Consider the following 16323-nt stretch of genomic DNA (forward strand, 5'->3'; position numbering starts at 1 on the left):
TGTAATGGAACCCATTAGTGTATATCATAGTATTCTCAAAGCAATCATCACCGTTTCCCAGTGATGTATATGTACTGTAAATAAACGTTTGGTAGTGATTTTGTGTTTCCTTTGGTGAATCTTGTGTGGTGCTGATCTACAGTTTCGCTGGCCAGCCACCTTCACAAAGTGGAGTGGCTCAGTTTTCTCTCTTTCGCACTCTTTCTCGCAACATGACATAGCGTGCCCGAAAAATCAAGTGCAAGATAAGGATAAAGCTCACCACTCCAATTTTATTTTGCCGCAGAAGAGCGCCAATTTTCTCACAAAAAAGCATAAACGTCCTCACACAATTTAAAAATTATTGCTTGATTACGGTGTAATTGAAACAAATAGAATTCATACAATATTAGAGATCATTATGTCAATAAATCACTTTTTTATTTTGTTTTATTTTATGTTTATAGGAAATATATGACTTGAATAAGCAGCAAAACCTGTACGATTAAGTAAACGGGTGATACTGATGCATCATGATCTACATTTTTTTCCCAAAATGACCGAAAGGCAATTCAGCAGTAGCAAACAATAAGTCGATACAGTCGTGAAACTGTACTATGAATTAAACCGGGCGATTTTGAGGGGCAGGTAATAAGCAAATTTTAATTTTAGGAGGGTTTAAACTTAAATTTTAAATTTATCGTTCGTAAGAGAGACAGACTTTCAGTTACACGACCTCAAAGGACAGGTGCAATGAGTCATTTTCAACAAACCCGTGCATTTCTAGATCATTCAGGCCCCAAATATTCAAGTATAGTAAACTTCTGTAGGAATTTCTGTCTGGCCTTTGCAATTTGTCAAAATCCCTTGGACTCATATCGTGTGTGGAAACCCAAGTCAACTTCCCGTCCCCGCTTTGAATGACTCTGACATTGACAGTCTTTCTGAATGGCCATTCAAGGCTTGAATCGTAGGCTCCAAGATGTAATTTTAAATAGAATTTACAATCAATGAAGCCGCCATACTTTCTAAACGTGCATACAATGGACACGTTGTATCCACTCAAATAGTGCCTGGGGCTCTCAGTTACCACAAAATTATTCTTGCTTGCGTCATTCTTCATAGCTGCGTATCCCTTTAAGTACCAGTGGAGTGTCTTTCCTTGGTGATCCGGACACATTCCTTGGCACGTGCTCTCTGTGGCCTGCAGCGGGCATTTGGCGTGTGCGCTGAAGTTTCCGGCCTGACGACCCTTCTCCACTTTAGAAGCGACGTCACTTAATCCGCCTTCTGCAAGAGATGGTTCTGCGATGTGCAACCTGGACAAATGTTCAATAAGTGTCGCAGACTGAGCTTCCAGTTGTTCTTTCGAACTCATTTCTGCTTTTCTGACGTCCTCCAAGCACTGGTTCATGCTGGTGTGCAGACAGGACAGGTCTTCAGAGAGCTTGCCCAATGCTTCTTTGATTTCATTACTTGTCTGCTCGATGCTGTCGTATCCCTGTGCGACATGGTCTGTGTCCACTACGGGCCCAGTGGCGGAAACGTGGCAACCATGTTTGCAGTGTCCCACCATCTCGCTCCTCAGCACGGACACTTGACACCGAGGACAGGACACGACGTAGAAAGCGCACTCGACGTAGTGCTTCAAGAGACTGTAAATGGGACCCTCGAAGTTACAGCCATTAGACTTGTTCCAGCAGGACGCCTTGGTGAGACCGAAAAAACATCGAAAACTCAATTTAGGTGAGGTTATGCCAAAAAATACAAACAAAGGTGTATCACTGTTTTATTCGGAAAATGTTAATGGAACTTAAACCCTATGAGTTCCTTGTAGTTCCAGATCTTGCTTACATTACTCAGTGTAATGTGACATTACTTCGCGCGTTTTTTTTAGGACAGTGATAGTGCTACGCACTGCTACATATTCTCAATCTCGAATTCATGGAAAAGCATGCTCAACGTCAAGACTTAAGATAATGCTGCCAAAGTATAACTAACCGTCTATTCTGTTTTCGGTGTTTTTCTTTACTTTTAGTAACTAGTATATGAAAATTATTTAAATACTTTCTACTGTCTTAATGTTGAACTCATTATAAACATCATTTATAATTGGTAGAGCATTCAGTTCTAGAGATATACAATGTTCGGACGTTTGGGGTGTTGTATCCCGTAGCGAAGAGCAGCATACTTCTTTGCTATCCAGCTCCTGCTATCGCTCGATGACGTGCCGGATTCCTCGTGCCTGCCACTCGTCATCTCAGCGGCCGAGGAAAACGCGAGGCTTCACAATCATCATGGACAAGCGCGAGCTGACGCAGACTTCGGCGGAAAGAACACGGCATGGCTAAACCTACCAGACTACATGCTACGTGGCAACGACGGACCAAGAGCATCGGCATCAACTGGGCTTCACCATATAAAGGAGGAAACACCACTGCACTCGGCTAGTGGGGACGGCTGCACTACCACGATGCGGTCATCTTACATTCCGTTCTTCTTTGTTATCCAGGTTAGTACTAACATTGAATACCCTTCTGTAAAGAGTAAAAACTTGTGTCTGGTACTGCTGCCGTCCCCGAAAGCAGTTTTGAAGCGTTCTTTTTTTTTATTTGTTGAAGCTTTGTGGCGATGTGGAAGAAAATCCTGGTCCGACAAACGCGGAACTGAATGCAACGAAAACAACCCTACAGTCTGTTGTTGAACAGTTGCAGACTGAGTACAATGAGTTAGCCCAAAAGACGAAGTACCTTTTAGAAACGCGTACTGATACACACAAAAAGGTATCAGAGTTGACAGAACGAGTATGCACGCTTGAAAGGAAACTGAACGCCTCCCAGTCGGATTTACAAGATGAGCTAGCCCAGAAAATTAGGGAAATTCCAGAAGGGCGTTCTGGTGCGGACAAAAAAGTATCTGAGTTAACGGAACAGCTATGCACGCTTGAGAGAGAGCTTAGGGCCTCTCAGCCGGATATACAGGTTGCACAAAATAACGATTCAAAATTCGAAACTGCGCAAGTTGAACTCGCTGTTCTAAAGTCGCGCTGCAATGATGCAGAAAATCGTTCACGTAGATCGAATCTGGTATTTTTCGGACTGGAAGATAAAGATAAGGAAACGTGGGCTGAATCGGAATCTCGCATTATCGATCTTTGCGACAAAAAGATGGGCATAAAGATAAATCCGGACAATATTGATAGGGCACATCGCATTGGAGCGTTCAACAGAGCTAAAAAAAGGCCCATTGTAGTTAAGTTTTGTTTTTTTAAACACAAAGAAGCGGTCCTATCTTCCGGATACAGGCTTAAAGATAGTGGCTTCGCTGTTAGTGATGACTTTTCTAGGCCAGTTCAGCTGGCAAGAAGGAAACTAGTGGAATTTGCGAAAACGCAAAACAGCCGGTTCAGGTTGCGAATGGACCGACTGCATATCAACGATAGGTGCTTTATGTTTGATCATGAATCTGACATTGTGCGTGAGGTCGACGATAGTCAGTCCAGAGAACTTATCGATATTCCATCGGCATCAAACCAGGCACCCATCCAATGAAGCTTAAACGTAAAGTTTAACGGCGCAAACCGTTCATCATACCTAGGCAATTCCAATCGTCGTGACATACAAGGGGCAAACAAGCCTGTTGTGACCACGAGAAACACGGAGGTGGGCACAGTCATGATTATTAACTGCCGCAGTATAAACAATAAGGTGGACGAATTCATGGGTTTAATCGAAACGGTCAGACCTACGATTGTCTTGGGGACGGAATCCTGGTTGGATGACACTATAGGATCAAACGAAGTATTTCCAGATAATTATGCTGTTTACAGAAAGGATAGAAATTCGCACGGCGGAGGCGTGTTTGTCCTTGTGGAGAAAGGTGTTCCGACTACACCCTTGCCAATACCAGATGTAACCATAGAAACAGCATGGTGCCAGATGTGTTTAGACGGTAAACATTTATCGGTTGGTGTATACTATCGTCCTCCACACGAGAACAGTAACGGCTTAGATGAACTAGCTGATTTGATCCTTGCATCCTCAAAAGAGTATATCCTTCTAGGCGGAGATTTTAACATTCCCGATTTAATTTGGGAGGACGGCAAGGCGACCTACTCAGGAAGCACGCTTCATACTAAATTGAGTGCCATTGTGGAAATGTTTGACTTAACACAATACGTCATGGAGGGAACGAGACTTTTAAATGTATTGAATTTGTTGTTATGCAACCTACCGGTGGCCATAGACAATGTTTGTGTGCTACCGGGCATTTCTGATCATAAGATTGTGACAGCTGATTTGGCTCATTCAAAAATAAATAAATATAAATGTCAAGCTAGAAAAATATTTTATTACGATAAAGGACGATATGATGCCATAAGAAGCGAACTTGTTAGTTTCTTTTCGTATTTTTTAGAACAATCCGATAACGTTAGTATTGATGCACTCTGGAACATCTTCAAATGTAAAATCCATGACCTAGTTGAAAAATACATCCCCTCCGGAGTAAGATCCTCAAAAACTAAGAATAAGCCCTGGGTGACAAAAGAGGTGAAACAGATTATTAAACGAAAAAGAAGAGCATACCTTCGATATAAGAATAGGGGGAGTGAATCAAATAGGGTGAAATTAGAAAACATAAATAGTCTTTTTAAAGCTACAATAAAAGATCCAAAGACTCGTATTACGAGCAGTTAGAAAATAAACTTAAAATGAACCCTAAAGAATTTTGGAAGTTTGTAAAAGCAAATAACAAGGACGATACGTCTGTTCCTCCTCTTTTAGTAGGCGATGAACTTATCGAGAATGAAAAAAGAAAGGAAACGCATCTGAATAAATATTTCGAATCTGTTTTTTCTAAACCTGCTGCAACGTGCTGTCACCCAAACGTGCAACAAAAAATTAAACATGTCATGTCACCCATTGAAATAACATATAATGGCATAGCCTCGCTGTTGCGAGAACTTGATGTCCAGAAAGCAATCGGACCGGATAACATCTCTCCGGTTATATTGAAAAACTGTTCTGAAGAGTTGGCAAATTACTTGTGTGTTCTTTTTAATAAATCTCTACTGGAACGAAAGCTTCCATCTGATTGGAAATTGGCAAATGTGGTACCTATACACAAGTCAGGAGCAAAAAACTATGTGAAAAACTATAGACCTATTTCTTTGACGTGCATTTGCTGCAAGCTAATGGAACATGTCATTTATAGTAATCTCATTGCTCATCTAAACGTCGAAAAACTTCTTATTCAAGATCAACACGGATTTCGTACTGGAGCATCCTGTAACACAGTACTTGTTGATGTCTTTCATTTTCTTGCTGGAGCCATTGACGCTAGAGACGAAGTGGATTGTTTGTTTTTGGATTTTCGAAAGGCATTTGACCTTGTAGATCATGATTTGTTACTTAGCTTACTGTCACTGCATAGCAATGTACTGGCTTGGATTAAAGATTACCCAAGTGGACGGGGGCAATGTGTCGTGCTCGGTGGGGAAAAATCTGAGTATGTAAAAGTCGAGTCTGGTGTCCCCCAGGGCTCGGTACTGGGTCCTCTGCTCTTCCTGAGCTATATAAACGACATTATTTCTGGCATGCAATCTTATATTCGATTATTTGCGGACGATTGTGTTATTTATAGATTAATTAATGATTCTAACAATATTAATACTTTACAGAGTCATCTAGATAAAATTTCTGTATGGTGTAAAAATTGGAGAATGAACCTAAATGTTAAAAAGTGCGTGCATGTTAAATTTACTAAGAAAAAAAAATCCCACTACTTCCGTGTACATGATAAATAATGAAATAATTAAACCTAGCTCGAATGTAAAATACCTAGGTGTTATGTTATCTAATGATTTAACGTGGACGGGACATGTTGAAATGATAGCCCTAAGGGCAATACGAATGCTTAATTTTGTACGGAGAAATTTTCGGCAAGCCCCGAGGAAAGTTAAACTTTATACTTTACATATATCCGTCCGTGTATGGAATACGCCTCAGTTGTCTGGGACCCTCACCAAAATTATTTAATAGACAAACTTGAAAAGATACAAAATCAATGTGCTAGATTTGTACTAAACTATTATGAACTTGGAGCGAGTGTCACTAACATGAAACATGCCCTACATTGGGAGAAACTCAGTGAGCGTAGAAAATTGTTTAGGATGAAATTTTTAGATGATATCTACAACAATAGACTATTAATTAACAGAGATGTGTTTTTACATGAACCGTTTTATGTGTCCGAAAGAGCAGATCACCCCAAGAAGATTAGACCATACTCTTGCCGCACCGACACCTTTGCTTTTTCCTTCTTTCCGAAAACCATTGAAGAGTGGAATAGGTTGCCGAAAGATGTGCCTGCGGCAAATTTGGTTTTTTGAATTTTCAATTGTGTAGTGTTTTATAGACAGTATGTTTTTATTTAATTTCATTATTGATCCATAGAAAGTGTTTTGCTTTTTGTTTGTTTTTTGTGTATTACTTATGTTCTAAAACAAAAGTGTTTGTATCAAACCCACCCCCTGCAATAATGCCTCACGGCGAAGCAGGTTTTTTTCTGTAAATAAAAAAAAAAATCTACAATATCCTACAATATCCTGGTTTGTAATAATTTTGCGTGTGATTACCCCATCTCGGATTTCCTCGACTGCTGTAAAGCCACTCTTTAGCTATGCTTACCGCGACATTTCGGCGTTGTTACGACAAATCCAGATGTGCACATATGTCGTATGCTTTGGCTTTGCTACTGCCATGAATTCCAGTGATATAAAAAAGTGCTTAGTATAATTTGAGCCTGCTTTTTGAAGCAATTTTAAATATCCGCAAATGCAAATGTGAGGGAAAAGAAATCATATTATGCAAAAAGTAAAAACATCCCTATAAAAAAAATTACAGTTTGCTCAATGAACATTTTAGAATTTTTATAACTCCCTTTTTTAACACAAAGGTCCATATTTTGTCTATATTTTTAATATGCCCTTTGAACACGATAATATATTTTTGTTTAGGGGAAGAACTCCTGAGAAACACTTGCTGGCTGCGGCACACGAACCCATATTTTCTTGATTGCTGCTAATTAAGAGTCATTTTTGTTACTGATTGCAGCTTGTTTTGACTGAGTTTCTTCTTTTAATGTTTTCTTAATATTGATTTCCTTGCGTGCAGCGCCGAATCCGACTGATGTCGGTTACACGCAGCATAGCACAGAGAGGTAAGTGCGCAGGCCGACGTGTTTCAATAAGTGAACATTTGGAGGAGGATAACTTAAGCCCACACATTAGTGTAACATCAACAAAACAAAAAAAACTACATTTTTATTCCATAATCAGGAACCCGGAACGGCCGAAGCTTAAAGTGCGAGGATGCTGAATTGAACGGAGCTTTCACTGGTACGGGTACACGTGCGCAGCATACGAGCTCGGAATGGCTTGACTCTTGCTGCTGTATTTCTTCCTTTGCTCGCACGTTAGTTGAAACCAAGATAGGGGTTTGATAGTCCAATGTAGTTTCCCTGGGACATAAATGGCAAAACCCTAGCTCAGCACTCTCACAGCACAGGTCAAGTAGTTTTCCAATGCAACGATGTTAGACAAGAGGTATTAACTTCCTGTAGCTTATAAAATTCACACAACAAACATGACATCAGCGCTCACCCGGCGTTTTGCGAGGAAGCCCACTGTAAGGTCGTTTCGCGAGCAGTCATCGTCGCCGAAGGATTCCTCATCGATGGGACAGGTGCTGCCTTGCCGGGAACACTCCTCGTGGCACTCGGAGCAGAGCGTGTGGCCACAGGACAGCCTGATGGCTTTGAGGGACACGAGTCCACACAGTGCGCAGGCGCAGTGGGCGATGGCGGACTCCTGAAAGAGGATGGGTCTCCAGTCCAGGGCGTCGGAGAATCCGGAAACGCAAAAGGACCTCATCTTGGATATGGCACCGTCGAGCCCGGCCTCGAGTCTTTTCTCAATGAGGTGGCTCGAACCTACGGAACGGAAGGTTATCGTCATATCAACATAATAACTGGCTTAATAATTTACGACTCGCTAAAAACAGACATGTGTATGGCCGGATTTGTTTTGAGTAATTAAATAACGTTACATCCGGACATCTTTAAGGTTTCAAAACATCTGTTAACGGTTGCGGCACAAATATATATTAACCCTACAAATAAAATCTGGAGGCATGCACACATTATGCAGCCTGCTTTCCACTCCTCCGGCAATTTGAATTGAATTGAATTTGGGGTTTTAGGGCGCGACAGAAACATAGGTAATTATGCGCCAACCAAAATTTGGGTGAATGAGGTACTTCGGTAACACGAATACATAAAAACAGACTACAAGTCTGCTAACAAGCGCTGCGGGAATGTGGTGTCATTAGTGAGCCAGAGATCAGTGGTTCGATTATCTTTAAGGAACGTAGTCCTCGGTATAAAAACTGGCCGTGTTTTCATATCTTTGGTACATTTCAGGACGTGTTACGCTTGAAAACTGCTTTAAAGAATATTTTGTGTTAATGCAGTCCATGTGACTTCAATTCATTAGATTACAATTATTTTGAATAAGTAGTGACAACTGCATCCGACAAAATTAAATTGGAACTTCCAGCCGGAACAAGTCTTTTTGGCTTAAAAATACTTGATCTGGGCAAATTCAACGCTATAGATGTTTTCTTGTTGTTAGCAGCGCAGCGAAAAAGTCTGTTTAAGACGTAATAGCAAAGTAGCACTGTAATGGAAATTGTGTTCTCGAAAAAAAAATTATGTTACCATAGTAGTTGGCACGCTCGAAGCACACCACATTCTCTACATCTTGGGAAGCTTTCGCTTTCAGCCGTTAAACCAACATTGGCTAGATGACTGGGCACGGCAGCTTCTTGGACATGAGGCTTAAAAACATTTCCGTCTTTATCGTACAGATTTCGCTCGACCTTCTGCTGGTGCCTATCAACGTGGATGACGTAACCCTCGGCAAGACTGCGGTGTCCGGCATCCTGCTATCTGCATCCATCATCAGACGTCTTGACCCACCGGCCACAAGGAAGCGTCACAAGCATCGGACCCACCCACTTCAAAACGGATACCCACGGCCCATCTTCGACAATCCATCGTCCTCGACAGCTTCGTTTGAGGCAACGTTAGTAAAACACTCATTTGGGAAACTCGCCGTCGAAACTTGGGCCGCTGGCGTCCACCGAGACCGAGCTAAATATGACAACAGCGCCCCTCTTTATTATTTGCCTGTACTGTGGTCACCTTGAGCTTTTACAAAGCATGTTTTTGCGTAAAAACAAACGGAAACTACTCTTTTTGTATTAAATTTATTGGAGTTTAGTACCAAATGGTGGGCGCGTGATGTTTTTAAAATCTTTAGTTTGCAGGGTTTGCGGCACAATTAATATTGTTTTATACAACCATGCATCAGCGGTGCTTTCAGGTAGCGCGTCCCGACCTAAGTGCATTTTAACTTCGGTAGTTAGTCGCGGCGCGTCCGCTGGGGAAACGGGGGTGGCACCGCTGTAACCTCTTTAGCTGTATCTGTTTCGGCGCAACAATGGCCGATTAAAGCCAAAATAGAAGTAACGTGCAGTTCCTCGAGTGGCCGCTGCGGGAGGAATGGTGGCGCAGTGTTCGCCATCAGCTCGGTTCTCGAGGACAGATCGGGGCCACTCTTTCAGAGCAGTCTCTATGGCAGTTTCCCAACTGAGTGTTTTAGTAACGTTGGTTTGAGGCTATGAAACCGGGCAGCGGGAGGCACCACGACACTGGGCACTACAGCTTCTCGGACGTGAACCTTAAAACCCCTTTCGTCTTTATCGTACAGGTAAGGAAGCGCTACTACCTATCATTTCGTAGTAATAACGTATGCTTGATCTTGCTGCCGTGCCCACGGTCGTGCTATTTATTGTTGTGCAATGTGATCGCGTATTTAAAAATGCTACTTGTGCTTAGCGGCGATGTTGAGGTTAACCCTGGTGCGGATATAAAGATTATAATGGAACAACTTAAAGTCACTGCTGAAGATATACAGGGCATTAAAAAGGAAAAGGTCACAAGAAATGGCAGACTACCAGCCATCGAACAAAAGCTAGAAAGCCTCAGTACGCTCCAAACTACCGTCAGTGCGTGTCAAGAAAAAAATAATTGAACTTGAAGCTAACATCAAGACCATCTCTAAAGAGCTAGACGATTTAGAAAACCGAAGCAGGAGAACAAACTTGATAATTTACGGAATCGAAGCAAAAGACACTGAAAACAGTGAAATACTTGAAAGTGTGGTTCCAGACGCAATCTTCGGAAAGCTTCTTAACACACCGATATCATACATCAAAACAATTCAGCGTCTAAAAAAAAAAAGACGCTGACCAAAAGACTAGACCTGTCACCCTGAAACTACTTGACTGCAGAGGTAAGACAAGGGTGATGAAAAATTGCCTCAAAATGAAAGAGACAGCGTTTTCTATCAGCGAGGATTTTTCACACTCCGTGCAACAGATACGAAAGAAACTGTGAGAAAGTACTAAAATCAATCGAGATAAAAACGATAAAGTGTTCTTGACTTTCGATAAGGTCGGGGTAAACGGGCAGTTGTACTGTACAGATGGGACAAGAATAAAAATGACAAAGTTCTAATAGCAGAAAACGATGTCACCGACCACGCCTAGTTGATAACCGTGTTTTACCGTCTAACGTTACAGTCCTTAATTTAAACGCAAGAAGTCTTCTGAGTAAGGTAGATGCGCTAGAGTATATACTTCTGGAATACAATCCGGAAATCGTTACAGTTACTGAAAAGTGGCTACACCCGTTAATATCTGACAACGAAATTGTGCCACCAGACTACATCATTCTAAGAAAGGATAGATTAACAAGGAGTGGTGGTGGTGCAATTACCTTAAGACGCGGTATTTGTTATGTGCTTACGCCCGAGGTAAAAGAAGGTAGAATCTTTATGGTTTTAGGGCTCCTTTGAAGATTATTCTATTGATGTGTGCGTTGTCTATCGTCCTCCAGACTCTAACCTATAGTATCTTCTTAACCTATATGATCACATTCTATCAAATAATAAAAGCGATAAAGTCATCATGACAGGTGATATTAATATGCCCGAAATAAACTGGGAGTCGCTGCACCCTGGCCTAAATACTGCTGATGTTATTATAGACATGCTATTTGTGCTCAATCTGACCCAAATCGTCAAGGAACCAACCAGGGTGCAGGGATCGTCACGGAGCTTGCTTGACGTAGTGTTCCTCAGTGACCACTTTCCTCGGACTCAAACTGGCCTAGAAGTGGTGGAGGGGATCCCTGACCATAAAATTGTTGTATGCACGGTACCTGTTCGTAGTTCCACCATCTCCCATGGCTGCGCCAAATATGTGCTTGATTTCTACAAAGCTGATGATGCCAGCATTAAAACTTATCTTGCTCATGAATTTAACGACTTTCAAGAGCGCTACGATGAAACTGATATCAGTATTGACGAACTATGGCAAAAGCTAAAGTCAATTAATAATCACTGCATCACCAAGTTTATTTCTAGTAAACGTAAAATGATAACGAAGCACAAACCAACGATTTCACGTGAAATTATTCACCTGAACGCAAACTAAAAAGACAAAGAAAGTCATCCAAAAAGTGTCCACTCACCCACCACAATCCAACTATATCGGAACTATAAAAACTGCTCAAACTGAAGGATTAAAGATGCAAAGCACAAGTACTACAATATTATCCTGCTCAATTTTTATGAAAGCATCACCCGAAAAAATCGGGAACCATTTAATTGCCAGAAAGTCTAAAACTTCCAACATATGTGCTTCGGAGGCACAAAAAATGACAAAACTACTCAGCAGTTTTTATAAGTCCGTTTTTACAGCTGACAATGGTAAAGAAAACTCAATTCTACCTCCTAAAACCTACGCCGATAAAGACCTTTGTGACTTACAAATCACAAAAGCAGGCGTTCTTACAGTTTTACTTGACTTAGACGCAAAAAAGGGTACAGGTACTGACGAAATTCCTGACATGTTTTAAAAAAATATCCTGAATGGATGAGCAAGTGTTTAGTGAACATTTTTAACAAGTCTGAGACTTTCGTTGGTTCCAGCAGAGTGGAAAATTGCAAAAGTTATTCCTATTTTTAAGTCTGGTGGTAGCTCCAGAACATCAAACTATAGATCAGGGGTGGCCAAGCTCCAGCTCGCGAGCCGCATGCGGCTCTTCGCGTGTTAAAGTGCGGCTCGCGGCTCCCAATCTGTGAATTTTGCGTCCCAAACCAACAAAGGATATCTGGCCCGCGCAAGCGGAGGTCTGGAGATTAATTTCGACCATCTAGGGATTTTGTTTCACGTGGAACTGAAATTTCGGTTACATGGCGTCTTCTCCGCAACAAAGCTCCCTCACATAATAGGCACTTCGGCCGGTGAAAAACAGTATTATTAACACACTTAAACAACAAGCACCTCTCTGGACGCAGTGGGGAGCGACTGCTTGGTGAAAGAGATTGGTTCTGTTATCGCTGAATAGGTTTCCATTGTAGAGAACTGGCTGCACAACGTACGATACTTAAATTTGAAAAGGCGACGTTCGGGGTTTAAAATGTTCTGCCGAGCACATTCAAGAGGGTGGAGACACGATCACTTCGTTCGTGGAAAAGAAGAAACAAACCACTTTCTGCAAGCACTGGTGTGTTTATCAAAAGAATGTGAATGGATTCTTGAGTTAGATCTAACACGGGTCTGTGTAAACTATTGCATACCATGAACAGCGGTCCTGGATGAACCAGAGCTTTTGTCAGTGGGTCTGTTTCGAATATTCGATGTATCGAAATATTCAAAGCTTCGAATACTAGGAATGCTAATCAAATTATCTGGGCAACAATTTTTCGATTCAAATTCAGTGCACGAGTATTTGCGCACCTCTAGAAATATATTAACTTGCTTTATAGAACTGTGGAAATAGTGCATTGGTATGGAACTGTGGAAATGGTGCACCCGTTTTCTATACGCCTTGGCACAAGTTAGCTGAAACACCTTGCATGTATAATCCGACCGCGTGTTTTAACCCACTTTTATCTCATGCCTATTTTTTTCCTACTAGCGGAATAGCGCTTTTAAATCGAAACGCTGATGCCTTTATGGAGACCTTTTCATAATCATGCAGTGTGACTTGGTGTCGTGAGTCACAACAGCGCGTAGCTGAGCGAAGAAGTCAACACCTGTTCGCACTCGAAGCGCAACCCCCGATACGGTATCACTACCAAAATCGAATCACAACCTTGACTATTTCCTCCACCCTGGTGCAACTCTTTATATTTAATTATTTGTCTGTCCTTGAATATGCAAGGCTATGTTGTACGGACAACATACAAAAATTAAAACAGCGAACAACAGAGACATTTTATATTAGTCGGTATGAAAATAGAGCACACGTGCTAGGACACAACAGATTTATTTAGTATAAACAGTGAGCTCACTGCGAGTAATGACGGCAATTTTTAACAGCGCTAATCTTCGAAAAAAAAGTACCTGTGCACGCTCCAGGCAAAAAAAAAAAAAAAAAGGATGCGTTCCCGTTGCAAGTTTACGGCCAGCGTTGGTCAGCTCTCAGTGGTCGGGCACCGAACACGAACAGCCACCGAGCTCTTGGCTCAGCTGTGCGAATGCGCGACTCGCGACACCGGATATCACGGCGTCTGCCAGATGGCGCCACTGGTACGAGAAGCCACGCGCTTTGCTGGCTCATTTCCTTCCGTTGAGCACTGTACCGGGACAATTCTTGGAACACAGATTGGACTGGTGTGTTTAGCGTCCTATGCCGCCAATAGATCAAAGGAGGTCCTGGTGTGCCAACAAGTGACGTCATAGTAGACGTCTTTTAAGGCTGTCAGATGTCGCAATCCTGGCGGTTGGCGCTGAAAAACTCGGCAAAAAGTATACGACTGAACGGGAGTGTCTCTTTTATCGTAGAGTCCCAACTCCTGGCTGCTCAAGCTTCCTTAGACTGTCAAACTGGTGGGGGACCTGCAGGAGAACTGGCTACATCCACCACCACTGATTCGACACCGCCAGGATTGCGACGGGAGACAGCCTGACACTTTTATTACGTAATCAGATGGAGACTGACAGACAATGTTTCCTAGACGCGGTAAACACAACGGTCGGAAACGTGGTCGAGGCACCGTTCTATCAGTTCCTAAAGTAGCATAAACACTGTTGTTAACCGAGGGTTAAAACACTAAGATCGACGAACAAAATGCCCTGACCACCATCATCTCGCTTATTCCTGCCAGCGGCATCAGCCTTACACTCCTGAGTACATTCTCTCAAGGTAAGAGCAGAAACAGGACCATGCGTAAAAACGGCGGCGTGCGAACTCTATAATATGAAACGTCCGCTGGACGAAACAAGTGCTAATCGCCGAAACGTTGTTCAGTGTAACGGAATTTTCTAAGTTGATATTGAAACACCTGTCGCGCGTAAACATCAATATCGCAGCGAGCTTACCCAAAATGTCTAATCGGTGGTCGAAATAAGCTAGAAGTCAGGTGAGACTGAGGTTGAAGTTCCGTCGAATCCGAAACTTTTCAGCTGCCGCGACACGCTCACGCCAGGACGCAAGAGCTTGCTGCTAAGCGTCCGTATTGGGAGCGATAAGCGAAACGATAGCGAAATATTTGCTCTGCACTTCTTCTACATTTCTCTCTCCCTCTTATCAAGTAACGCCTGATTAGGTGCGGGCGGCCGATGTCTGAAGGAACGCGATTTTAGTTACGGCTATACAAAGCATTTTCGTAGATAGGGCCGCGAGCGAAAACCCGATTCCGCAATAGTTCACAGTGGCAGAAAGTGTGCATTACGATTAGAAACACGTTTGCCTAAACTTCAACATCGAAATTCTAGATATATGTAGTATGCTCCGTTTCAGACTCAAGATATCGTCCTGTAAAACTTTCTGTTTGATATTACATCGTCTGTGCAATAAATTTGGAGCTGCTCCAACACATTTTAGCGTAAAGGGTGCCTTCTTTGGCAACACTGAAACTCTGCCGTCACATAACGCAAAGCGAGCATTTCCTTCTCGGTCTGCCTGCAAGTGAATGCTAAAGCGCAGTGGCGTCACTAGGGGGGGGGGGGGGGGAGGGGGGCAGACCGACCCGGGTGGTGCAGTGCTCAGGGGGGTGCAGCAGGGCAGTGAAAGGTGTGGGGGGGGGGGGGGAGGGGAAGGGCGGCCCACCACCCCCGGTGGTGCATACCTTAGTGACGCCACTGCCGCAGAGTGCTTCCTTTTGTTGTTGTGCCCGTCTTGTTTTATGGATGAGTGAGATTTTCGTTGCGCGGCCGGGCAGCATCTGCGATCCGCGAGACGTGCAGTGACGAGCAAAATGGATTGTCGCCGTGCGTAGAAAGCGCAGGATTCCCGCCAAGATCGAGATCCCGCTTATGCAGCAATCATTTCATAGAGAGGAGCTGCGAGCTGAGTTCTAAACTGACAGAAGGCTTGTAAGCATGAGGCGTGATGCTGTGCCAACGATATTCAACTACATCCACCCATTCCTCGCCCAAATCGAGTCAGTCGATTTGAATATGCAGCGAAGCCGAAACCAAAAGCTAAGCCATCTTGAAACATGCCAGGTTGTATTTAGCACGCGCGCAGCCCGATTATGTTTGACCCGCGTGAGAATATGAAGCATGGCTACGATTCTCGAAGCTCGTCCGAGTCAAGTGACGATTTAGAAATGTTACCTGCATTTCGAACGATTCGCTGTTTGCCTTCGACCCGCGGGCATCGCCTCCAAGGGAACAATCCCGCAGCCGCATCACCGATACAGTGGATCCGCCGATATATGTGGACCCATATGCCGCTTTTTAGGCAATTTCTGCATCCTTTTCGTCGCAATCGCTCCTTGTTCGATTGGTGGCCGTCACAGTTATGTATGCGCGGAATTGCATACGTTTACTCGAAACTACCGGCTGTTTTCGAATAACATTCTGCTAAGAGGCACGACTTTTTTCAACACGCTCAAGAACTGCATTACGAGAAACGCATTTCAGAAGGGTACAGCCTGGGGAGACTATGTAATTCGAAACAAGATCCGAGACATCCATCGACCAATGCTCGTTATTCCGACCATCCCGCGATCCTTGGCGTTGTGCGTCGTCAAGCAGCAGCCACGCACGTCATCTATTGACACTGGCGAAATTCGGGGTGCAGTTTCGTACACACGCACATGAAACTTTAGATAATATTCGGACATTATATATGAAAATAAAAATGACGTTTGTCTGCTATAGGAAGGCTTCCTCGACGTAACATGCGCGAAGACTTAAGTAC

The 16323-nt window shown here is 43.0% G+C and overlaps 1 protein-coding gene across 1 annotated transcript; it reads right to left on the minus strand.

Annotated features, from left to right (window-relative positions):
* Positions 1–419: 419 nt before the first annotated feature.
* LOC8027368 (TNF receptor-associated factor 4) lies at positions 420–14575 on the minus strand. The gene is made up of 3 exons (XM_029974056.4): positions 14496–14575; positions 7643–7971; positions 420–1687 (listed from the first exon to the last, which is right to left on the minus strand). The coding sequence occupies exons 2-3, from the start codon at positions 7910–7912 to the stop codon at positions 707–709; spliced, it is 1251 nt and encodes a 416-aa protein (XP_029829916.2). The 5' UTR covers positions 7913–7971; positions 14496–14575; the 3' UTR covers positions 420–706.
* Between the last annotated feature and the right edge of the window lie 1748 nt (positions 14576–16323).

Source organism: Ixodes scapularis, unplaced genomic scaffold (assembly GCF_016920785.2).
Source record: "Ixodes scapularis isolate PalLabHiFi unplaced genomic scaffold, ASM1692078v2 ptg001612l_1___fragment_1__unscaffolded, whole genome shotgun sequence".
In the NCBI taxonomy this organism is placed as follows: domain Eukaryota; kingdom Metazoa; phylum Arthropoda; class Arachnida; order Ixodida; family Ixodidae; genus Ixodes; species Ixodes scapularis.